The 27,008-nt window shown below is 41.3% G+C and overlaps 1 protein-coding gene across 4 annotated transcripts in view; it reads left to right on the top strand.

Moving 5' to 3' along the window:
• LOC122548856 (protein spire homolog 1-like) overlaps nt 1–27,008 on the top strand; it is a 207,915-nt gene that overhangs the window by 7,437 nt on the left and 173,470 nt on the right. For all 4 annotated transcript variants that reach the window (XM_043687728.2, XM_043687729.2, XM_043687730.2 and 1 more), the window contains exon 2: nt 20,595–20,629. In XM_043687728.2, the coding sequence (XP_043543663.2) occupies nt 20,595–20,629 (35 nt within the window). The remainder of the gene's footprint in view (nt 1–20,594; nt 20,630–27,008) is intronic.

Genomic DNA, 27,008 nt, shown 5'->3' with positions numbered 1-27,008 from the left:
GGTTGTGGACAGTTCATTTTGTATCTCAGACCAATTATTTCCTTGAATATTTTATATTCCCATCATTTGTGGGTTTACTCATTACCTGTTTAGACAGTTTATTTCAATTTAGTTCACTTGCTTAAATTTAACACCTTGGTTGATGGCTCAATCTTTGCACTTTCAAACTTAATATCAAAGTCTATGATTTTACAGTAACTAATTATGAACTGCTCTGTTAGTGTGAAATGGTTAAATAATTTCATGTGGTTTCTGAGCATTAAGTTCAATATGTCCAATTCCATTTTTGGTTCTAAAACATATTGTTCTAGAAGACTCTGCTGAATATATTCAAAGAATTCTTACGAGATGACTGTGTCTCAGTGTTTAACATCGTTGTCTCTGAGTCAGAAGTTTGTGGGTTAAGCTCTGCCCCAGAGACATGAGCATACTATCCAGACTCCAGTAAAGCAGTGAGAAAGTGTGGCATTGTTGGAGATGCCACTGTTCCAGTGACATTCCTGAGCAAGCTCCTATATACCATCTCATTTGACAATAAAAGATCCCAGGCAGTCTTTTAAAGAAATGCAGGGCGTTTGTCCCTGTCCAATATTTCACCTCAAACAACTGTACAAGACATTGGTTAGGCCACTTTGGAATATTGCATACAATTCTGGTCTCCTTCCTATTGGAAGGATGTTGTGAAACTTGAAGGGGTTCAGAAAAGATTTACAAGGATGTTGCCAGGGTTGGAGGATTTGAGCTATAGGGAGAGGCTGAACAGGCTGGGGCTGTTTTCCCTGGAGGTCGGAGGCTGAGGGGTGACCTTATGGAGGTTTATAAAATCATGAGGGGCATGGATACGGTAAATATACAAAGTCTCTTCGCTGGGGTGGGTGTCTCCAGTACTAGAGGGCATAGTTTTAGGGTGAAAGGGGAAAGATAAAAGGAACCTAAGGGGCACCTTTTTTTACGCAGAGGATGGTGTATGGAATAAGCTGCCAGAAGAAGTGATGGAGGCTGGTACAATTGCAGTATTTAAAAGACATGTGGATGGGTATATGAGTAGCAAGGGTTTGGAGGGATATGGGTTGGGTGCTGGCAGGTGGGACTAGATTGGGTTGGGATAACAGGTCAGCATGGACGGATTGGACAAAAGGGTCTGTTTCCATGCTGTACATCTCTATGACTCTATGATTCTATAACAAGGCAAAAATTGTTTATCTGCATATTTATATTGCTATTTCTGGGATCTTTCTTTGTACAAATTGGCTACTATCTGCTCTGGGCAGTATCACTGCCCTTCCTATTCCAATTTAGTTGCCCTTCCTAAACAGATGGCAGTCTGGAATGTTTAGCTCCTGATCATAACCTGTAGCCTTACCTCCATAATAACTGAAATATTGTGTTCTCTTGAGATAAACGTGTGCTTCTAATTTGCTACTTATATCTCTTATGCTGTGTGCATTTGTACACAGAACTCTATCTGTGTAACTGTCTTCATCCAGCCCACTTGTGTGTGGCTGGTCATTTGTCACACTTTCTGAATTAAAATGGATATTTTCCTTTTGCATCTCCTATCCAGTTTAATTATTTTGCCACTTCGCCTTTGAGAGAGAGAGAGAGATGAGGTTGCAGAGGTAAGGAGGAGCAAGACCAAGGAGAGTCTTGTAGTTGAGGACAAGGCATTTGAAATTAGTACAGAATGAATGAAGGTTGGTAAGAACAAGTTGATCAGGTAGTGGGACTAAGTACTTTAGAATGCTGAATAAGTTCATGAATGATAAGGTGTGTGAAAGCTGGTCAGGAGAACGTTGATGTAAATAGATCTTGTAAAATATGGAACAGAGGCCTTGGTACTTGGTCCCAACATTCCTCCCTTTGAAGATTCTCATAATTTTCCATGGTTTTGCACCCTTCCTAACTTGGTATCCTTCTCCAACATGACAGGCCTATGAAATCTTAGTGTTTCTTCAAAAAGGGCCAATTTCCTTCACCCCAACATTGACAGCCACGCTTTCATTTAACTACAACTTTTCATTTAACTACAAATCCCCCCCACAAGCCTCTCACAGATTCACTTAAGACATTCCTAAAACCAACATTTTTTGTTAAGGTTTTGGTCAGATGTCCTAATGTCTCCTTCTTTGGCTCAGTGTTACCTTTTTCTGAAGTACTTTGGGACATTTTTCCTAATTCATGATATTATATAAATACACGCTTTTTTGTAGACATGCTGTCACCATGAGCTATGAAAAGATTGAAATCCAATCTTTTGGGAGAAACTGTGATTAAAAACTGAAGTGAAGTCATGCAGGACAAGAAATGATAAGGACCATGCTCACAACTCATGGAGGATGTTGTTTGTGACTTTGCTTTGACTATTTCAGTAAGGGGAAGGGTTGTAGAGATGTTTGGGAGATTTACACAGGGAATTAAGTTTGTGGACCTGGCAGGTGACAGCACGTTCAGGTGAAAGAAAAGGCTGCTGGAAATGAACAACAAGGGTGAAGGTGTTGGAGATGGTTTGAGGAACGAGGTAATGATAGTTGAATGCTTGAAGAAAGGGAATAAATTTGAGATGAGATTACGAAGGGAAGATCAATGGTCAGGGTTAATGAGAAAGGCATTAAAGGGAATCTGAACAAACCCAGGGTCAACATGATTTTGGATGTCTTTTAAGACTCGGCTGGTCACTTCTGCCTGAGTTATGTGCACAGATTCCATGTTTTTAAGCAAGTCTGCCAAGTAACAGTTCATTTTATACGAAGACGTTTAACAAAGTTAACCACTATCAATTGGAAAAAGAACTGAAGGGGAACTGAGGGGACTCTTACACAGTGAATTATAATGCGCTACCTAAAGGTTGCTAGAAGCAGAGTCAATAGTAATAGTAACATTTGGAAGGGAATAGATGAAGCATAATGTGGTAAAATGTGAACTTGCCCACTTTAGCAACAAGGAGAGATAAGCAGCATGTTATTTAAATGGTGAGAGGTTACAGAACCCTGAGGGATCAGAATGTCCACGTGCATGAATCTCAAAAAGCTAGCATATAGGTACAGCAAACGATTAGGATGGCAAATGGAATGTTGTTGTTTATTGCAGGGGGAATGGAATATAAAAGTAGCAATGTTTTGCGACAGTTTTACAGAGCATGGATGATACCACAGTTACTTGTGGTCTTTTGATTTAAGAAATGATGTAAATGCATTAGAAGCGGTTCAGAGCAGTTTCACTTAATTGATACCTAGGATGCAAGTTTGGGGGGAGGGTGTTGTTTATCCTATGAAGAAAGGTTGCACAGATTGAGCATTTATCTGTTGGAGACAGAGTGAGGTAAATATTTTTCTCTAAGGGTGCTGAGTGTTCAGAACTCTGTTTCTGAGAGAAGGGTGGGGTTGGGTCATTGGATATTTTTAAGGCACAATTAGATAAATTTCCCACTATAGTCATAGTGAGTCATTGGTTGTTGGGGTTAGGCAGGAAAGTGGAGTTGAGGCCCTTGTCAGATCAGACATGATCATTTTGAGTGATGGAGCACCCTTAAGGAGCTCATATTAACTTGCATTGGGCTTCTGTTGACTGTTTCAATGAAGAGTTCTCCTTAGTCTCTCGGCTATGCTTTTTAATCCATTACCGTATAAGTTATTCAACCTCAAATACCTGTCCAGCTCCCTTTTAATTTATTGTTTAGTGGATCAGCTCCCATTATCTTTTTCAGGTAGGAAGTTCTTAATCCTAATTAGTCTCCATCAAAAAACGTTGCCAATTATTTCAAATCTATCAATCCACTTGCTAGAAAATGCAGTCATAATCTATCAAAATCTTTCATCACCTTGTATCTCCTCATTTTATTAAGTTTTCTTTCTTGTTGGAGAACCTCCAAGTTTACTCATGACAAATAACAGAGAGAATGGAATGTTTTGGTAGGGACTGTTTTTTGCTTGCCGTAGAGCTTACACCTCTGCGGTAAATAATCCCTGCTTGTGCTGGTTGAGTTGCCTTTGTAATAATAATTTTTAATCACTGTGTAGGGACACATTACGACACACTTCCAGGGCAGGTGGGACTTGAACCTGAACCCTTTGCACAGAGGTAGGGGCGACTCCACTGTACCACATAACCAGGGGGCAACTTGGTTGATGATTTCCAAGTTAACATTGGCAATATGGTTGAGGAGTTCTTGGAAATGCTGTATCCAGCAACTGTTCTATTTTAACCTTGCCGTCCTTTAGCACTTTTTGTCTGTCTTTAGACCACGGTAGTGTGGACCATTTACTGTCTTAATGGCACTGAAGAAACCTCTGTGTCATCATCATTTGCCAGCTCTTGGATTCCCCAGGCCTTATCAGTGCACCATTTGTTTTTGAGCTCCTTTACCCTCTTCTGGACATCCACTTTCGCATTTGGCATCGGCTTTTCTGTGGGTCTTGCAGCTGTTGTCATTCTGCCAGTCACAGAAAGCTGGCCTGTTCTTGGCAATGAGTTGTCCAATTTCCATGTCATTCTCATCGAATCAGTCCTGATGGTTTCTGGATCTGTTATCTGGGGGGTGTTATTGCAGTTACTGAGAATGGTAGGTTTAAGCACACTCCAATGTTCTCCTGTGTCCTCTGCGTATTCTTGAGGTAGGTTGTTAGCAAGTGAGGCCCGTAGATATTACGTAGTGACTGCGTCATCCAGGCTTTCCATGTTGAATCCATAATTCAAATGAATTAATTTGCCAGGGCTTAGAATATAGAAGCAAGGAAGTCTTGTTTCAACTTTTATAAAACATTGATTAGGCCACGCATGAAATATTGTGTACAGTTCTAGCTGCCATACTATCGGAAAGATGTGATTGCAATGGAGAGGGTGCAAAGGAGATTCACCAGGATGTTGCCTGGGATGAAGAGTCTCAGGTATGAGGAGAGACTGGATCGGCTGTGTTTGTTTTCCTTGGAGCAGAAGAGGCTGAGGAGGAATCTGTTTGAGATTGAAATTATGAGAGATATAGACAGAGTAGATCATGAGAATCTCTTCCCCACGTTTATATGTGTATAAGACCAGAGAGAATAAGTTTAAGGTGAGGTGCAAGAGGAGATCTGAGACAAAAAACTTTTTCACCTAGCAGGTGGTAGAAATATGGATTGTGCTGCTTCAGAGGGTGGTGGTGGAGGCAGGTACTTTTGCCATGCTTAAGAAGCATCTGGACGAGTACTTAAAATGCCGGAACACAGTAGACCAAATAGAGTCATAGAGTCATAGAGATGTACAGCATGGAAACAGACCCTTCAGTCCAACCCATCCATGAAGACCAGATTCCTAACCCAATCTAAACCCACCTGCCAGCACCCAGCCCATATCCCTCCAAACCCTTCCTATTCACATACCCATCCAAATGCCTCTTAAATATTGCAATTGTGTCAACCTCCACCACTTCCTCTGGCAGCTCATTCCATACACGTACCACCCTCTGCGTGAAAAAGTTACCCCTTAGGTCTCTTTTATATTTTTCCCCTCTCACCCTAAACCTATGCCCTCTAGTTCTGGACTCCCCGACCCCAGGGAAAAGACTTTGTCTCTTTATCCTATCCATACACCTCACGATTTTGTAAACCTCTATAAGGTCACCCCTCAGCCTCCGACACTCCAGAGAAAAGAACCCTAGCCTGTTCAGCCTCTCCCTATAACTCAAATCCTCCAACCCTGGCAACATCCTTGTAAATCTTTTCTGAACCCTTTCAAGTTTCACACATCTTTCTGATAGGAAGGAGACCAGAATTGCACGCAATATTCCAACAGTGGCCTAACCAATGTCCTGTACAGCCACAACATGACTTCCAACTTCTGTACTCAATACTCTGACCAATAAAGGAAAGCATACCAAATGCCTTCTTCACTATCCTATCTACCTGCAACTCCACTTTCAAGGTGCTATGAACCTGCACTCCAAGGTCTCTTTGTTCAGCAACACTCCCTAGAACCTTACCATTAAGTGTATAAATCCTGCTAAGATTTCCTTTCCCAAAATGCAGCATCTCACATTTATCTGAGTTAACCTCCATCTGCCACTTCTCAGCCCATTGGCCAATCTGATCAAGATCCTGTTGTAATCTGAGGTAATCTTCTTCGCTGTCCACTACACCTCCAATTTTGTGTCATCTGCAACCTTACTAAATGCTCTTATGCTCGCATCCAAATCACTTATATAATGACGAAAATCTAGCACTTCTTCCTCTATAATATGGACATTTTTCAAGATGTCACCATCTATTTCCCTACATTCTATATCTTCCATGTCCTTTTCCACAGTAAATACTGATGCAAAATACTCGTTTAGTATCACCCCAATTTTCTGCAGCTCCACATAAAGGCTGCCTTGCTGATCTTTGAGGGGCCCTATTCCCTCCTAGTTACCCTTTTGTCCTTAATGTATTTGTAAAAACCCTTTGGATTCTTCTTAATTCTATTTGCCAAAGCAGGTAAATGGGATTATTACAGTTTAGTGTATGTGGTTGGTGTTGTTTCTATGGGCCTGTATGTCATGACTCTAAGATGTAGGTAGAGTTTTGTTGGACAGTGGACTCAAAGGTTATCGGGGTGGATGGAAATGTGGAATTTCAAGCAAGCAGATCATCCTTGATCTTACTGAATGGCACAGCAGGCTTAAGGGAGTCAAATGGTCTACTTTTGCTCCTATTTCACGTATTTATAGTAGGAAAGTAGGAAAAGATGTAGTGGTAGAACTGCGAGTCAAGAATGGCAATAGTTTGAGATGACTAAAAGAATCATGGACCAGGGAGAGATAGCAGGAACAAAGGCATTGATTAGGGGAGCAGCCAGATCATATTAAATGATGGAGCAGGCTCGAAGGGCTGAATGGCCTACTTCTCATTGCTGCTCCGAGTTCAGATGTTTGTATATTTCAATGAGGACATCAGTATATAGAATCGGTTTGGTAGGTGGTGGGAGGGGAATAGTCACTAGTCACTGAGGAATAGTAGGGAAATGAGTCACTAGTGGTAATGGTCCAAAGGTTCCTTACAGACAGCACAATGTAGGATGAAATATACAAGAAGAAATATTGGATGCTTGTGATGAAGAAACAGTGATAACGATGGGTGATTTTAATCTACAGATTAAGTGGAAAATAAGATTGCAATAGTAGTCTGGATGAGGAATTGCATTTGCATTTGAGATAGAGCAGCAAGTTCTGCGACCAACCAGAGAACAGGTTGTAGTAGATTTGGTATTGTGCAATGTGATAGGATTAATTAATGGCTTCAGAAAAGCATCTCGAGGCAGCAGTGGCAAAAATAAGATTGAATTTTATATCCAATGTAAAAGAGAGAAGATTGGGTCTAAGGCTAGTATTTTAAACTTAAATAAGGACCACTATGTGGGCAGGAAAGCTGAGCTAGTTGAAAAGAACAGACCTACTGGGCTTTGGGATAGATCAATAGAGACAGTGTTAGACATTTAAGAGTATATTTCAGAATCTTTACAGTAAGTATACTCCTATTTTAAATAAAACCTCTAAAGAAAGAACCCAAAATCTGTGATTAACTAAAGAGGTTGCGAAAATCAGCAAACTTAAGGGCAAAATGTTTAACTGCACAAAGATGAGTGGCAGGTCAGATGATTGGCCAGATTATAAATAATGGCAGAGAAGGATGCCAGGCTTGGTAAGAAATTAATATGAGAGAAGCTAGCTCAGAGTGCTAAAAATGGATAGCAAGACTTTCTATGGATATCTAAAAGGGAAAAGAGTAAGTAAAGTGAATGTTGATACTCTTAGGGAGTGTGAATAGGAGGTAACTGGTAGATGATAAGGAAATGGTAGGTGAAATAAACAAATATTGTACTTCTGTTCATTGTAGAGGACACATAAAAACACTTCCGTTATAGCTGCAAATCAGGAGGTGGGGGTAAAGAAGAACTTGGTAAAATTATAATCACTGGGACGTAATGGAGCTGCAAGCTAACAATTCTCTGAGCCCAGATGGACTTCACCCTGGGATCTTAAATGAGGAGACTAATGAGGTTCTGAATGCTTTGGTGTTACTTTTCCAAAATTCCCTGGATTCAGGAAAGGTTGTGTCAGGGTGAAAAGTAGTAAATATAAACTATCTATTCAAGAGGAAGGGGCAGAAAAAAGGAAACTATTGTCCCATTAACTTGACAATGTCCTATCAAACTATATCCAGACTGGAATCAATCAAACTGCACTGTTGTAGTTGTGGGTATGTTCGCCGAGCTGGGAGGTTGATTTGCAGACATTTCGTCTCCTGTCTAGGTGACATCTTCAGTGCTTTGGAGCCTCCTGTGAAGGCGCTGCAGTACTGTCTCTTCTGACATGTATTTGGTTCCTTTCCTGCTGCTTCTTGTTGCCAGTTCCAGTTGCTCGTTGTAGAGGCCGGTATATTGGGTCTAGGTCTATATGCTTGTTGATGGAGTGTGTAGATGATCTCCATGCTTCTAACAATTCTCTGGCTGTCCTCTGTTTAGCTTGTCCTATGATCGTTGTGTTGTCCCAGTCAAATTTGTGGTCCTTACCATCTGTGTGTGGGGCTACTAGGGACAGCTGGTTGTGGTGTTTGGTGGCTAGCTGGTGTTTGTGGATGCAGATTGCTAGTTGTCTGCCTGTTTGTCCTATATAGTGCTTCATGCAGTCTTTGCACTGTACATTATTCTCAGTCAACAATAGGAATTGCTGATACTGTGTTTAATTATCAAACATATAAAGTCACAATAGTCACAGATGACTCATTAGAAACAGATCACTGGCGGTGACTTAACTTGAGGGTTACCATGCCTCAGGCAAGGGGAGAGGTTGAAAAGGAGAGTCTTTCATGTTAACCTCAGCCAGTGTGGGATAAATGACCAAATACAATGCTACAAGATGTGAATCCAACTCTATACTATGTGGTCAGGTACTTTGCATGTTGATTGATTTGCTTAAAGCATAAAACAGGGATTTAGACTGAGACAGTCAAGTTAAAGCAAAAGATTGCAGATGCTAGAAATCTGAAATCAAAACAGAAACTGCTGGAATACTCAGCAGGTCTGGAAGCATCAGTGGATCGAGAAAAAAAGAATTAATGTCTTGAGTCCAAACACTCTTCTTCAGAACCAGTCTGAGACAGTTAACTGTTGCAGAGGCAAAGCAACCTATATTTTATGTAATTATATTTATGCAATAACAGAAACACGGAGACTAATAACACATTGAATGTACTGATGTGTCATGGGAGGTGCTGTAAATCAGAACTGACAATTGATTAGACAGTTATCATTACCAAAATACTGAAATGAAAAATGCACTGAGTCATCAGTGATTTTTAATAGAATATTTCAATTTTGCAACTTTAAAACTTTTTATAACATTGCTATGGGCTTGAAATATAATCTAGAAAACCGCTTGGATGATCAAAATCTATAAAGGGAAAAACCATTGCATTAGGTTCTGAAAATGATATCAGATGGGCCGAAGGGTCGTCTTTCTTCATTATTGCAATGGATCTAACGATACTTTCTAACAAATGAGCCCAGCACATAACAAAACAAACATGGTGATATACAGTCTAATGTGATTGGTTTTGACAGTGGCAGCAGAGAATTTAGTGCACACATGCAGAAACATACAAGCAGAACTAGAAACACACACACACTAACGCACAAACTCTCAGACACTGAAACCACACCCTCTATATAAACACAGGGGTATTTCTATAAGTCCACCCACCTGTTGCACTAAATGGCAGAAGGTGCTGTGTACATCATGGGTTCCTCCTTGATTCAGGCTGCTATCTAGGATATCTTTTGGAAAGCCACATTAATTATAGGCAGAGGCTGAATAGGCTGGAGCTCTTTTCCATGGAGCATAAGAGAATAAGGGGTGACCTTATAAGATCATGATGGCCATGGATAAGCAAGTTCTTTTCCTTGGGGTGGGGAGTCTAGAACTAAAGGTTTAAGGTAAGAGGGGAAAGATATAAAGGAACCCAAGAGGTAACTTTTTCACGCAGAGGGTGATGTGTGTATGGAATGAGCTGCCAGAGAAAGTGGTGGAGGCTGGTGCAATTACAACATTTAAAAGGCATCTGGATGGCTATATGAATAGGAAGGATTTAGAGGGATATGGGCTAAATGCTGGTAAATGGGACTATATTTACATAGGAGATCTGGTCAGCATGGATGAGTTGGATGAAAGGGTCTGTTTCTGTGCTGTACCTCACTATAACTCTTTGACTAAAGCTATGGTGATGGAGCAGGAACATGCAGTGGACAATGATTTAAACTCTGTCACTCTCACCTTTTCAGCCCGCCAACTTAACATAACATCATTCCACTGCGCTCAATCCATTTCCTTCCTAACAGATCTATTTGGATTCACCTCCCTCTTTGCATCCTACATTCATTCTGCAATATCTCTTGACTCTGGATTTTCCAGCAGGGAACTCTTCAGGGTTAAGTTATAAAAGATAATTTGTACTCTCACTATCAAATCCCATGACTACTGTAGTCCTACACTGAACTGTTCAACCTCTGCTCACTTTGTTGTTTTTTTCTCCATGACTCTCCTCCTTAAATTGCTATCCTTTGCTCCAGTGCACCATTGGGTTATAGCTCAAGATATAGGCACAGAAACAGGAAGCCATTCAGTCCCTCCAGCCAGTCAAAGCACTCCTCGCTGTTCTAAACTCTAATGAAACAAGTCCAGGTTGTCCAATCTGTCCTCATGAGATAATGTGATAATTCTAAGCATTAATTCAATAAACGATCATCTTCAATACATTTACATTTTTCCTTAAATAAGGAGACCAAAACAATATGTATTATTTGAGATGTGGTCTCACCAATGCCTTCCATAAATTATGCATGATTTCCTTACTTTATGTTGAATTTTCATGTAATCAAGGTCAGCATTCCATAAGCTTTCCTGATTATGTACTGTACCTGAAAACTAACCTTGTGTGACTTGTGCACTAGAATGCCTAGATTGTTTTGCATCTCAGAATTCTGCAGTCATTCTCCATTTAAGTAACGTTCCGATTTTTAAAACGTCTCCCTGCCAATTTCACATTTTTCCACATTATGCTCCATCTAATGGTACATTTAAGCGACTCTTGGATAGGCACATGGTAGTTAATACAATGAAGGGGATGTAGGTTAGTCTGATCTTAGAGTAGGATAAAAGGCTAGCACAACATTGAGGGCCGAAGGGCCTGTACTGTGCTGTACTATTCTATGTTCTATCTGTCGGTTTTGTTTTGCCCAGTCACTTTACCAGTCCATATTAGTCTGCATCCTCGCTATGTCCTCTACACAACATTTTGTTTTACCCATCTTTGTGGCATCTGCAAATTTTGCCACATGCTTTCAATCCCCTCATCTAAGTCATTGGTATAAATTGTGAAACACTGAGAGCTCAGCACAGACCCCTGTGGGACCCCACTTGTAACATCCTACCAGTCTGAAAAAGACTCACTTATATTATCCTCCTTATTTTGCACAATAATCTTTTATGTGAAACTTTGTCAAATGTATTCTGAAAATTCAAGTACAACATATCAATGGACTCCTCACTATCGACAGCGCAGGGACAATATGCACACTGCATGTAGGTTGAGTAATTGAATTGTTACTCCACAACTGCAACGTTTATAACATACATATCGGTTTTAGCATAGAGACAGCTATCTCAATGAACTTGAAAGAACAGGCACTATTAACATCTAGCTAGAGAATGAACTATAGAGGGGTGAAGAGAAGGTTAGTCAGAGGTTGGTTTTGAGAAGATTCTTAACAAAAGAAAGAGAGAAGGAGACTGGAGAGGTGTAAATAAGGAATAACACACCTTAAAGCCTAGACGGCTGAAAGTATTAGTGGAGTGAATGGAGTAGGATAAGTACAACATATTAGTTGCATAAATGAAGTGTTCCTCAAAGGTTGTAAATTCTGGAGTTCATCAGAGACGTGGGGAGAGGTGAAGTTAAAGAAGGATTCAAATGTGCAAAGAGGTAAAGATCTTAAAATGGAACTATCCATGGAACAGAACCTCTACCTAAAGTGTCTGTTTTACTGTGTCCTGCCTTTGTCATTTCTAGTCTTGTTAACTTCAAACCCAGCTTGCCAACATTCACATACTGAAACTTTTATGGTTATATCACAAGAGGAGGTTACAAAGTTAGTAATGAGATGGAGAGATTTAAACAGGAGTGTAAGAATTTCAGCGAGCAGCTGGACTTAAAGGCAGGTTGAAGAACACATGAACAATGAGCAAATAAGACTTAACTGCTGATACTGTTGGTATCATGCTTCATCACAAACCAGCCGCCCAGCCAACTGAGCTAACTGGCTGAAGAGCATGAACCAATGTGAAAAGACAAATTTTGTATAAGGCATTTAAAGTAAATTACTGTTGTTAGTTTTGGGCAACACAGTGTAGAAAGAACATTTAAATCAATAGATTATCAAGGAAGGTGTGTGGTTTGAGGAACTGTAGTTATGAAGAGAGACTGGAGAAATTGTGATTATTTCTATGTTTGCATAGAGGCTCCCATTTTTAAAGTCATTAAAGAAATTTGACAGAATGACTAAGAAAAGACTGTCTCCTCTCGTCGGGAGTCAATGATGAAGGTCATTAGTTTAATGTTGTCATGAAATAAGTGAATAGAGAGGTTAAGAGAAACTGCTTTACACAGAGCCTTGTGGAATGTGTTTCATAGGGATTAGGTGGGGCAGAGGCTATTGGACTGGAGACCATTGCGTCTTTTATGAGAACATTGCACAACATTGGTTAGTTGTGTAACCTATTATAGGTTATGTGGCAGCATTCCGTTGTAAATATATTGAACATTGCTAAGGAAACTAATTATTTAAAAAGAATAATTGCGTCTGAGATGCATTGCAGACTAAAGATATTTGGGTTTAAACAAACCTTTAAACTGCCAATTTTGACATTCACTGTGTTGACATGACACCTGTCAACTGCATTGTTTCTTTCAACACATATTGAGACTTCACTTGCTCAGAATAAGAAAGTTTGAAAGTCTTTGCTAATGGAACTCGGGCATTCAAACCTGGAAGAATCCACAGTTAGTTCCAGTACATATTCAGACTGCTGAAATATTTAATCTTGGCTAAGTTGCATTTTTAATTGCTTTTTGAATGTTTGACTGTGGGAAGAATTCCAGTTCTGAATCTGTCTTTGTTCAATGTCTGCACACTTGTGCAGCCTTCAGCAGGAGTCAATGCATAGAATCAAGAGTTGGCATTAAAGTCTCAAAGCGAAACGCATTGATGAAAATTGTATGCTATTTGCAGAAAATGTTGGAGAAACTCAGCAAGTCTAGCAGCATCTGTGAAGAGTCCGAACTAACATTTTGAGTCCAATATGATGCTTCTTCAGAATAGAACAGGATATTTGCAACTGTCCTGGCTGAGATAAGCAAAATCAACACCGGGGATTGTACCTGGAGCATCATAGTTTCTACATTTCAGTTTTCTACTTGATGACCCCTTTGCTCATTGAGTTAATTTGCATAATAGTTGCATGATATTTGCACCAAAGAGAAAAGTTTAATAGTAGGATAATAATTTGGTCTCGCTTCTGAGACCTCCACTTGAGCAAATTGGCATTTGGTGACAGCCCAGTGATGGTCCAATCTTCATGTGGCCTCACTGCCATCACCCACTTAGAACAGTGTTGGTCATTGAAACACACTTTTTGGTCCAACCCGTCCATGCTGATCAGATATCCTAACCCTAATCTAGTCCCATTTACCAGCGGTTGGCCCATGTCCCTCAAAACCCTTCCTGTTCATATACTCATCCAGATGCCTTTTAAATGTTGTAATTGTATTAGCTTCCACCACTTCCTCTGGCAGCTCATTCTGTACACACACCACCCTTTGTGTGAAAAAGTTGCCCCTTACGTCCCTTTTAAATTTTTCCCCTCTCACCCTAACCCCTTTAGTTCTGGAGTCCCCCATCCCAGGGAAAAGACTTTGTCTATTTATCCTATCCATGCCCCTCATGATTTTATAAACCTCTATAAGGTTACCCCTCAGCCTCCGACGCTCCAGGGAAAACAGCCCCAGTCTATTCAGCCTCTCCCTGCAGCTCAAATCCTCCAACCCTGGCAACATCTTTGTAAATCTTTTCTGAACCCTTTCAAGTTTCACAACATCCTTCCTATAGCAGGAAGACCAGAATTGAACAGCATTCCAAAAGTGGCACCACCAATGTCCACCAAGCCGCAACATGACCTCCCAACTCCTGTACTCAATACTCTGACCAATAAAGGAAAGCATACCAAATACCTTCTTCACTATTCTATCCACCTGCAACCCCACTTTCAAGGAACTATGAACCTGCACTCCAAAGTCTCTTTGTTTAGCAACACTCCCCAGGACCTTACTATTAAGTATATTAGTCCTGCCCTGATTTGTCTTTTCAAAATGCAGCACCTCACATTTATCTAGATTCAGCTCCATCTGCCTCCCATTGGCCCATCTGATTAAAATCCCATTGTAGTCTGAGGTAACCTTCTTTGCTGTCCACTACACCTCCAATTTTGTGTCATCTGCAGACTTACTAACTGTACTTCTTATGTTCACATCTAAATCATTTATATAAATGATGAAAAGCAGTGGACCCGGCACCGATCCTTGTGGCACTCCACTGGTCACAGGCCACAAGTCTGAAAAGCAACCCTTCGCCACCACTCTCTGTCTTCTACCTTCAAGTCAGTTCTGTAGCCAAATGGCTAGTTTTCTATGTATTCCCTGAGATCTAACCTTGCTAACCAGTCTATCATGATGAACCTTGTCAAACACCTTACTGAAGCCTATATAGATCATGTCTACCGTTTCACCCTCATCAATCCTCTTCGTTACTTCTTCAAAAAACTCAATCAAGTTTATAGACATGATTTCCCAACCACATTAAGCCATTAATCATTGAAGAATTTACCTTTCCTTTATTTTATAGCACCGTAATAGGTCATTTGATCCCACAAATCTAGTTCTGTTTTTGTGATCTGCACAAGACTTCTCCCACTGTTGTAAAATATCCTTCTCCCTTATGTGTTTATCTAATTTCCCCTTAATCACGTCATGCTATTTGCCACAACTTGTGATAGGGTGTCCTAACCACTTTCTGGGTGAAAGGTTCTTTCTGAATTCACTTACTTTACTCTTGTTATTATAGTCGATTTTTGTTGAGGCCCTTAGGTATGTCTCCACTTCAAATAAAACTATTTTCTTGATGTGAAAGCCCTTTCAGAATCTTAAAAACGCGACTAAGTCACCCCAACCCATGCCTCTATATCCTTTTATGTAACCTTATTATAATTAAATGATAATTTTTCACAATTCTTCATATATAGTCTAAGCAAGTCTCTATGCAAGTTTAACATAATTTCTGTACTTTTTCAGTTCTATTTTACTAGAAATGAGTCCAGTGCATGGCTTGCCTTTCTATGGACTTATGAGTTTGTGTCAGAGCTTTTAGTGATTTACCACGTAACTGTAGTTGCAGGTTCCTGTGTTCCTCTCTTAGTTTTAGACAATTATTTTCCAACACTACCGTACACTTTTTTCTATTGCCGTTACACCTCCTTGGTTGAGAATCATTGTCATTTGTAATTAATACATTACTGATGTGAAAACAAAATATTTGGCATTTATTTCTTATTTGTCCCACATTAACAAATATCACATATCAATTTCTGTCTCAAATTTCATAGAGTTTAAAGAAACAGAAAAACTCTTGGGTGCCAGAATGTTTGCAGCTTCTATGTTAATTTTATTTAAATAATCTGCTAACACATGTTGCAATTTAAACAAGCACAAACTTATTTTTTCCCTAGAAATATGATACATTGTGTTTTGTGTCATATTATATTCCTGTCCTAATGATATTGCAAAATAAAAATAGAAGGTACTGGATACATTCCAGCCTACTCCCAATAATTTTGATTCTGTTATTATTCAAGAATCTGTCTATCTCTATTTTAAAACCATTCAATGACCTGCCTTCACTTTACCTTTGAGTCATGAGTTTGTTTGAGAAGATTGATGTGTCATCTCTACAGAAATCAGACCATCTGAGACATTAGAAATCCAGTGAGGCCACATAATTTGTGCTGTTTTCCGAGTTACAATTCCCAAAATCACATTTTCATCCTGTCTAAACCAAACTGTCATTGTCATGTTCTTGAACATGGATGAGACCATATCAGTCAGATCTAAAGTGAATGCACATTGTTTTATATTAAACCTATGCTTAACTTCCCTTTGAAATGGCCGAGCAAAAGCCACTCAATTCAAGGGCAGTAAGGGATGGGTAATAAATGCTTGACCAGCCAGCGATGCTCACATCCTACGAACTGGGAGGGTGATGACATGAGTTAGTATTTGTGAACATGTGGTGTGAGTGGGAAGGTGGACAGGTGGAAGGTGGACAGGTGGAAGGTCTGACCTTAAGAAAGCAACTGGGGTGAAGTTGCAGAGAACTTGAGCCCACCTCAAGAGCAAAACTCTGGCTTGTAGAGTCAGCATGAGTGACCAATGTGAAGTGTACGTGGGCTATAAAAATCATGAGAAATCTGAGTAAAGCATATAGGAGAACATGGTGTGCTATGTGTCCATTTTAGCAGGGTAGATGTTTTGAGGTTGCTTCTGTTAGCCGCTATGTCTTGAACAAGGATCATAGTCTCAGGATAAGGGATTGGCCATTAGAACTGAGGCAAGCAGGGTTTTCTTCAATTAGAGAGTTCAGACTCTGTGGAATTTTTTTCCCCGGTGAGCTGTGGATTCTCTGTCATTGAGTATATTGAAGGCTGAGATTGATAGACGTTTGTTAATTATCCCATTTAAGGATAAAGCAGAGAAAGGTGAGTTGAAAGTGAAGGTTAGCCATAGTTTTAATCAGCATAGATTCAAGGGACCATAAGACCTGCTTGTATTTTTTATATTTTTATGAGAATTGCTCTGATATTTTAATTACCCCTTTAATACTGTCTGTTTTGTTATATTTCAATATCTGAATTGGACATCTTTATTTTTTGTTTTTCAATGTTCTGTTTGTGCATTGCCTCCTAGTCTTGCAATGCTGCTCATGAAACACGTGTTTAAAGAAAGCTCGGTTGACTGACTTTTAATTGTGGTTTTTGTTGCGTGCTGAATATTCACAGCCTGGTTTTGAAGGAAGTTTCCTTCCTGCCTGCCACATGATAGCACAGGCAAAATCAGGAATCCAGGGTGTGGCTAACTGCTAGACAGTTCCAACATAATGTAAACTGACGCAGTTGTGATTCAGTGTACTGTATTGCTGATGGGTGAATAAATACTTCTCCACAGCCTTAAGAACTAAGATTTGAGGAAATTTGGTAATACACTAGGGGGAATGTTGCAGTTAATTGGCCTGTTCTAGAATGTGTGTGATTAATAAAAGCTCTCCATTTAGGAGCTTAATTTATTTGATTAAATATAATTTCCCCTTCTAATTGCGCTATTCTGCAGATAAAACTACAGGTGTGGCTGGAAATTTCATGTACCGCAGAAAGATCCTTCATGATGTAGAAAACTCAAAGCTTATTATTGTGTGTGTGTGTGTCAACCATATAAGCATCATTGCTTGGTGTAACCTTTTAATGACACCCTTTAAGTTTGTGGGGACCGCGTGCTTACCAATGGAGATAGGATGTCCTCCCAATGATTAGAAATAAGACATCATTTGGCTTCTGCGAAAGGCATCTCATGAGTTCTGCATAATTCACTCTTGTGAAAGAGCTCCTTTAATTCTTCATGTGGTTTCTTAAGGATCAGAAAAGCCATTTGACTGAGTCATATCACTCAGCTATTAAATCACCGCATCATTCCCGAATAGCAGCCCCTGAATAGATATAAGCTCCTAAATGAGCAGCTCCAAGGGCTAAATATTTTTTTCTCCTTCCAGAGTTCCTTCTATATACTTTGCAATTTCAAGAATATTAAAAACATAAGGAAGGAATAGGAAATCTGACCCTTCAGGTCTGGAAGGCCATTGGGAAAGATCATGGCTAATCGCCTGCACGTTTCCACATATGCCTTGATTTCTTTAATATATCATCAATCAACCTTATCTCAAACATACTCAAAGATTGAGCAACTATAAATGAGATAGATCTACAAGTTGCAGAGATCTCCAACTATTTGGGGAAATGTTTTGGAGAGAGTGCAGAAGAGGTTTATGACAATGGTTCCAGGGATAAGACTTCAGGTCCGAAGATGAATTGGAGAGGTTGGGACTGTTTGATTTGGAGAGGAGAAGACAAAGAGGAGAATTGATAGAAGTTTCCAAAACTGTGAGGTGGCTGGACAGAGTAGATATAAAGAACCTGCTCCTACTCATGAGAGGATTGAGAACAATATGGTAGAAATTTTAAGTAATTTGTAAAAAAAAAAGCAAATGGAATAGGAGATAAAATATGTTCATACATTGAGTGGTTTAACTCTGGAAAACTCTGTCTGGAAATCTAACTTTGAGGCATTCTAGAGGGTTTTAGACAATCATTTGAGTCAAAACAATGCGCAGAGTTATAGGAAAATGGTACAAATTCATAATGCTCATAGAGAGAGCCAGTGCTTACACAGTGGGGTGAATGGCCTCCGTCTGCAATGTAACAAATCTGTGATTTGAACCGAGAAATTTCTCCTTGTCTCAGTCTCTCATAGCCAACCCTTATTCTGAAACTGTGGTGGTGGACAGTTAAACAACTAATCAGAGGAGGAGGTTCCCCATACTTGATGAATGGACAGAACATCAGTGCAAAACAAAGGGCTGAAATAACCATCTTTAGCCCAGAAATACTGAGTCGATGATTTATCTCAATTCCTTCTCAGGATTCCAGCACTACAGATTCCAGTCTTAGTGAAGTGGATTCACTGCACAAGATATGAAGAGATGGCTAAAGACATTGTATGAACATAGAACAGAACAGCATAGGAACAGGCCCACCAATGTGTGCTGACCACGATGCCATTCTAAACTAATCTCGGCTGTTTATACATGGTCCATATCCCTCCATCTCCTTCCTGTTCATGTGTCTTTCTATAAATACTTCTTAAATGTTGCTATCCTATCTGCTTCTACCACCTCCCCTGGTAGTGCACTCCAGGCACCTTCTACCCTCTGTGCAAAAAAAACTTACTTCCTTTAAACTTACTCGCTGTCACCATAAACCGAGAACCCCTAGTATTTGACATGTCCACCCTATCCATGCCTCTCATAATTTTATGTACTTCTATCAGGTCGCCTTTGTCTTCTAATGCTCTAGCTGCAAAGGATACTGACTCATCCACCCAGCCGCTCAGGCAACTTCCCCCATTAACCGCACTCCCCCTCCCAACCAATTGCTCTAACATAAGTAACGTGATGGAAGATGTCATTAACAGTATTGTTAAGCAGTACCTGCTCAGCAATAACCAGCTTACAGTCGCTCAGTATGGGTTCCACCAGGGTCACTTGGCTCCTGACCTCATTACTTTGATCAAACATGGATAAAAGAGCTGCATACCTGAGGTGGGGTGAGAGTGACAGCCCTTAACATTGATGCCACATTTGACTGAAAGTGTCATCAAAGAGCCCTTGCAAAACTGGAGTAAATGGAAATCAGCAGAAAACTCTCCGCTGGTTGGAGTCATACCTGGCACAAAGGAAGATGGCTGTGGTTATTGGAGGTTAGTCGTCTCAGTTCCAGGGCATCTCTGCAGGTGTTCCTCAGCATAGTTTTCTAGGCCCAACCATCTTCAGCTGCTTCATCAATGACCTTCCCTCCATCATAAGATTGGAAGTGAACTGGTGATGTTTTGCTGATGATTGCACGATGTTTCATACTATGTAAGCTACAGAAACAATCCATGCATATGCAGCAGACTTAAACAGCATTCAAGCTTGAGTTAACAAGCGGCGAGTAAGATTCATGCCAAACAAGTGCCAGACAATAATCATCTCCAACAAGAGAGCATCTAATCATCACCCCGTACCATTCAATGACATTGCCATTGCTGAATCTCCCACTATCAACAACTGAACTGGATTTGCCACATAAATATGTGACTACAACAGCAGGTCAGAGACTAGGGACCCTGCAGTGAGTAACTCACCTCTTGACTCTTCAAACCTGTCCATCGTCTACTAGACTCAAGTAAGGAGTGGATGGAATTCTTTCCTCGAGCCTCAATGGCTGTACTTCAATGTTTACTCATTACTCTTAATTCCTCTGAGTGTGTCCATCCCTTATGCTGCCTGAGCCTCCAGTCTGAAATTCCTTCTGTGAATATAGAATTTATGGAATTCTGCCTCTCAATATCCATTCATGACTCTCAATTAAAATTTGGCCAAGCCTTTCGTCTCCCTGTATTCCTGTCTTGGCATACATTGAATGTTTTTTGATGAAGAGTCATCAGAATTGAAGTTAATATGATGGGTTAACTGTTGTAAGCAATGATATCTGCAAGGATTGTAAAATAGATGTCTATTGTTGTAACATTGAAATCTATTTTGTGATTGGTTACAATGAAAACTGTATTGCTGCATGGTGTTTGACTTTTATAAAATTCTATTTTTTTGTTTTACAGGTAAAGACAAAGTAACCCGATGTACAGAACCAGAGGTAAGCTGTGTCTAAATAGCTCAAACTATTATTGATCATTCTGTGACGAAGGGTCTGCCTAAAATTGTTTATTTCTTTTTCCCTTGATTAAATTGAAATACTGATCCTTACTCTATAGCAGAGTTCTTGCAAATTTTCAAAACCATTTTCACCATGTCAGACCAGTTGGTTTAACTTAAGTGGTGAAGGAACTTCTCAAAACTTTTTAACGTCAAAATTAGTAGAAAGGTGGGTAGTTTAGGATGAGCCAGGATGAATTCCTGAACTGTTTGACTAACTTGCTGAAGGTAACAGAAAGGATTGAGGGTAATCCTGTTAATGACATGTACACAGACTTCAAGAATGCATTTGATACAGGGCCACACAACACACTTGTGAGATGAGTTATTGCTCATGGAATAAAAGAGATCGCAACGATATGATACAGAAAGTATTAAGGGGAAGACAATGGCATTGTCATGTAGTAGATAAACCAATAATCTAAAGACCCAGGTAATGTTCCATGGTCTTTGGTTTGAATCCCACAGCAGAATTTGAATTCAATAAAATGTAATATTAAAAGTCCAGTGATGACTGTGAAACCATCATTGTAAAATCCATCTGTTCATTAAGTCCTTGGGTTAGGAAAATTGTCCACCTGGCCTGGGCCAGACTACATCTGAGGAGAAAGTGAGGTCTGCAGATGCTGGAGATCAGAGATGGAAATGTGTTGCTGGAAAAGCGCAGCAGGTCAGGCAGCATCTAGGGAACAGGAGAATCGACGTTTCGGGCATTAGCCCTTCTTCAGGAATGAGGAAAGTTGGTCCAGCAGGCTAAGATAAAAGATAGGGAGGAGGGACTTGGGGGAGGGGCGTCGGAAATGTGATAGGTGGAAAGAGGTCAAGGTGAGGGTGATAGGTCAGACTGGGGTGGGGGCGGAGAGGTCGGGAAGAAGATTGCAAGTTAGGAAGGCGGTGCTGAATTTGATGGATTTGACTGAGACAGGCTGGGGGGAGGGGAAATGAGGAAACTGGTGAAATCCGAGTTCATCCCTTGTGGTTGGAGGGTTCCTAGCCGGAAGATGAGGCGTTCTTCCTCCAACCGTCGTTTCGCTGTGGTCTGACGATGGAGGAGTCCAAAGACCTGCATATCCTTGGTGGAGTGGGAGGGGGAATTGAAATGTTGAGCTACAGGGTGGTTGGGTTGGTTGGTCCGGGTGTCCCAGAGGTGTTCCCTGAAACGCTCCGCAAGTAGGCGGCCCATCTCCCCAATATAGAGGAGGCCACATCGGGTGCAAAGGATGCAATAGATGATATGTGTGGAGGTACAGGTGAATCTGTGGCGGATATGGAAGTTTCCTTTGGGGCCTTGGAGGGAGGTGAGGGGGGAGGTGTGGGCGCAAGTCTTGCACCTCCTGCGGTTGCAGGGGAAGGTGCCGGGAGTGGAGGTTGGGTTGGTGGGGGGTGTGGATCTGACGAGGGAGTCACGGAGGGAGTGGTCTTTACGGAATGCTGATAGGGGAGGGGAGGGAAATATATCCTTGGTGGTGGGGTCCGTTTGGAGGTGGCGGAAATGGCGGCGGATGATGCGCTGTACATGGAGGTTAGTGGGGTGGTAGGTGAGGACCAGTGGGGTTCTGTCCTGGTGGCGGTTGGAGGGGCAGGGTTCAAGGGCGGAGGATCGGGAAGTGGAAGAGATGCGGTGGAGGGCATCGTCGACCACGTCGGGGGGGAAATTGCGGTCCTTGAAGAAGGAGGCCATCTGGGATGTGCGTTTTTGGAACTGGTCCTCCTGGGAGCAGATGCGGCGGAGTCGAAGGAATTGGGAGAATGGGATGGCGTTTTTACAGGGGGCAGGATGGGAGGAGGTGTAGTCCAGGTAGCTGTGGGAGTCGGTTGGTTTGTAGTAGATGTCCGTGTTGATTCGGTCGCCTGAGATAGAAATAGAAAGGTCGAGGAAGGGGAGGGAGGAATCTGAGACTGTCCAGGTGAATTTGAGGTCGGGGTGGAAGGTGTTGGTGAAGTGGATGAACTGTTCAACCTCCTCGTGGGAGCACGAGGTGGCGCCGATACAGTCATCGATGTAGTGGAGGAAAAGGTGGGGGGTGGGGCCAGTGTAGTTGCGGAAGATGGATTGTTCCACATATCCTACAAAGAGGCAGGCATAGCTGGGGCCCATGCGGGTGCCCATGGCTACTCCTTTCGTTTGGAGGAAGTGGGAAGATTGGAAAGAGAAGTTGTTCAGGGTGAGGACCAGTTCAGTCAGTCGAAGAAGGGTGTCAGTGGAAGAGTACTGGTCGGTACGGCCGGAAAGAAAGAAGCGGAGGGCTTTGAGTCCTTCGTGATGGGGGATGGAGGTGTACAGGGACTGGATGTCCACGGTGAAAATAAGGCGTTGGGGACCGGGGAAGCGAAAATCATGGAGCAGGTGGAGGGCATGGCTGGTGTCCCGAACGTAGGTGGGGAGTTCTTGGACTAAGGGGGACAGGACGGTGTCAGACTACATCTGAGTCCACACACACCACATTGTGGTTATCTTTTAACTGCCATCTGAAATGGCTCAGCAAGCCATTCTGCTGTATCACCTGCTAAGAAGTCTCAAAGAAATGAAACTGTACGGGCCACCTGGCACTGTCCTAGCCACTAGAAATGGCAGACTAGCCCTGTCATCCTTGGGAACTTCAAGGGCCAGTGCCAAAAATGGGAGAGCTGTCTCACAACAGCTTGTCATAGTCAAGATGTGGAGATGCCAGTGTTGAACTGGGGTGGACAAAGTCAGAAGTCACATGACAAAGTCATCACTTCACCTAACAAAGGAGCAGTGCTCCAAAAGCTTGTGATTTGAAATAAACCTGTTGGATTATAACCTGGTGTCATGTGACTTCTGACTTTGACCTGGTCAAGGTCATGGAATATACCTTGCAGACAATGTCTCAGACACCACCAACGCCGCCTCTGGATTGATCCCATCCCATCGCAGGATAGATCCTCTGCTCTGAAGTTGCCCTGGGAGTCCTCAACATTGAGTCCAGACACCAAGAAGTGTCATGGCATCAGATCTTACATGGGTAAGGAAACAACTTGCTAATTACCATGTCCTTCCACCTCCACTTGGAGGTAGTGGTGAGGTGACAAGGATGCAAAGTACTATCATTGGGGGACTTTAGTGTCCAACATCAAGAGTGGCTCAGGAGCAATAGTGGTTGAGCTGGTTGAGTCCTAAAGGACGTTGCTTTACTATTGGTGGGAATGACCACTGCACATGATAAAATCCAGACTTCACTTGGAGGATATCATCCACTGTGTTATGTGGCATTGTCACCATATTAAATGAGGTTGACTTCAAACATCTAGCAATTCAAGACTGGGCATCCATGAGGCTCTGTGGACCATCAATAGCAGCAGAAGTCTGTTCCAGCACAATCTGTAACCTGATGGCCTGCATATTGCTTACTCAATCATTACCATCAAGCCAGGGGATCAACCCCAGTTCAACAGCAAGTGCAGGACAGCATATCAGGAGCAGCACAAGGCATACATAAAAATGAGTTGTCAACCTGTTGGAGCTACCAAATAGAACTACTTACATGCAAATCAGCAGCATAAGCAGCAAGTGATAGACAGAGCTGTGCATTCCCACACACAACAGCTCAGATCTAAGCTCTGCAGTTCTATCACAATATAAATGATGATGGACAATTAAACAGCTCATTGGAGGAGGCGGCTCCACAAACATCCCCAAATATCCTCAGTGATGGGGAAACCCAGCACATTTGTGCAAAAGATAAGGCTGAAGTATTCGTAACAATTCAGCTGCCTTTATACCTAGGAACAGGTACAATCTATTCAGCCCAGTGAGCCTGACTACCATTCAGTGAGACCATGTCTGATCTGTATCCTAACTCTATCTGGCTGCCTTAGTTCCACAATCACCTAATTTGTATCACCTTCTCTTGTGCGGCCTATGTGACTTTGTAAAGCAATGAGTCTGAGTCTTAGTGGGAAAGAAATGCTGGCCTTGCGTGTAACATCTACATCTCATTAAAGAATATGCCAAAACCTACATTTCATTACAGTTCTTCTGTAATCGAGGACTACCCTGTAGCATTGTGTGTGCATGGATTCCAAGATGTCTGTTGGTCCACCATTTTAATAATGCAGATTGATCCTGGTATGGTCCAAATTGTATGGTGTGTGTGTGTGTACGCATTCTTCTTGATGAGAGCATAAATGATCTGGATTTACTCACTAAGCAAACAAAATGAGAATTGAGTCACAACATGCAAATTACAAAGTACATGTGTAATAAATTCTACTGAAGATCTGACAGATGGTTGTGCAGCAAGATATAAGGAGGCAAACAGGAAACAGGTGCAGAAGAATATGAAATAATCCATTTGGAATTAAGATTAAAAAATGGGAATATATCTGTATAACACTGAGTCTTGGTATTAATCCAGGGATGTAGAGTGTGATAGCAAGTGGCTAACAGACCTCACATAGTTGTGGTTACTACATTGTGGAGGTACTGAAGAGGATTCAGGCCAGACCAGGTAAACCTGTCCGCTTCCCTTTCTTAATGGCCTATAATAAACCAGATAGTTCTTTGCAACTAAGAATAATAATTGTATGGTCGCCATAACTGAGACTAGGTTTCAATTCCAGAATTACTCATTGAATTTTAATTCCATCCTCTGCCATTTTGGGATTTGAACCCACAATCCCAGCCTGGCCTTTGCATTACTGCTCAAAGGATATGATCACTATACTACCATCATCCCAATGCTGAATATGTAGATGAGGAAAGGAGGGACTGGATCTCCTCTTTTGTAAATAGAAGACTAATGGGGTGAGCTAATGTAGGGTTTTAAATTATGGAAGCGGTTGCCACCTTGCACGTAGAAGAAATATTTCCTTCTGTGGGGAAAAACAAAACTAAATGCAATCAATATGAGAGACAAGAAAAAAACTGCAGATGCTGGATTCCAAGGTAGACAAGCAGGAGGCTGGAAGATCACATCAAGTCAGGAGCATCAGGCAGTGGAGAAGTCAACGTTTCGGGTGTAACCCTTCAATATGAGAGAGCCACCAAGAAATCCGACAGAGAATTCAGAGCAAACTTTTATCCCCAAAGACTGGGAATTTGTTACTGCACTAAATTGTCATAGTGAACAGCGTAGATGTAACAAGGGGAAGCTAGACAAGCGTTAGAAGGAAACAGATTAAAGGTTTATGATGATCTGTTTTGTTGGGGGAAGATGGGAGAAGGTTCAATTGCAGCATTAACACTAGTTGGCCTGATTAACCATTCTGTGTCACATAACCTCTGAATTACAGTCCTATTTAACAGCAAACTTGTACAATGTCTTAGGTTACAGTTGGAGTAATCTGTGAAGCTTTGGGCATCCCATTATAAACAGGAAATGAAAGCAATTAGAAAGGTGCAGCTTTAATCTAGGGGAAGGTGGGCCTCCCTCATTTTTGCAGGTCGGTGGAAGTCGAATGACCCCAGTCATTTCTGTGATGCCACTTTATTGCTTGTATCATGGCAACGATAAATCACCAGCCAACTAGGACTACACCATGCAAAGTCTTTCTGTGCCAGTTTAAATATTGTCCAAGTGGCACGAGTGAGATTCAGTGGAGCGTGTCAGCAGAGTAAGAATTAACACATTCTTTTGTCTCCCATTCCCTTTTATGAGCAAAGTCAATACTGCTGCCAGAAAGTGTGTATTTTCCCATGCCCGCCTTTGGCTTCCATCTCAGTGTATGATACGTTTTATTTTTGTTACTTTGTTATTCATTTATTTAATTACTCAAGTCATTGCATAGAGGAAAATGTGTGGAGGCAAATATTTTGCAATGGTTCACTCAAACAGGGGTAAAATATTTTATCCCATTTTTTAAAAGTGGTGTAACCAAGACAGTTATCCTTTCATAAAGTGCTTAATCCTATGACTGTGTTCTTCAAATTGAAGTTTAAACTTTTCTTTTGCAAAAAAAACTGCCTTTGGTTTTGAAAAATATTCCTATTCAGAATCTGAAATGTTATCAAGCATTATGGGAAATACAGGCATGGAGTAGCTGATACTAGCAGAACAGTTTATGATCTGAATGTCTTTGAGACACTCAGAACCAGTATGGTTTTTAAAAAATTCTCTGCAGAGAAGAGAATTCTGTCTGTCTTGTGGGCCCTCTATTTCCATACGTGGGCAAGTCCAAAACCAGGGTCATCAAAATGAGACGGTAACTCATAAATCCGATTGAGATTTCTGGAGCAGCCTCTTTATGCAGAACAAGTTTAGAATATGATACTCTCCATCACATAGGAAAGTTGAGACTGATAACACAGTCTGGAGAAACTCAGTAGTCTGGCAGAATCTGTGGTGAGAGAAACAGAG

The sequence above is a fragment of the Chiloscyllium plagiosum genome, unplaced genomic scaffold, assembly GCF_037043375.1.
Source record: "Chiloscyllium plagiosum isolate Xiang-an unplaced genomic scaffold, Cpla_swu_hap1 HiC_scaffold_4, whole genome shotgun sequence".
Classification (NCBI taxonomy): domain Eukaryota; kingdom Metazoa; phylum Chordata; class Chondrichthyes; order Orectolobiformes; family Hemiscylliidae; genus Chiloscyllium; species Chiloscyllium plagiosum.
This window is presented reverse-complemented; position numbering and strand designations above follow the sequence as displayed.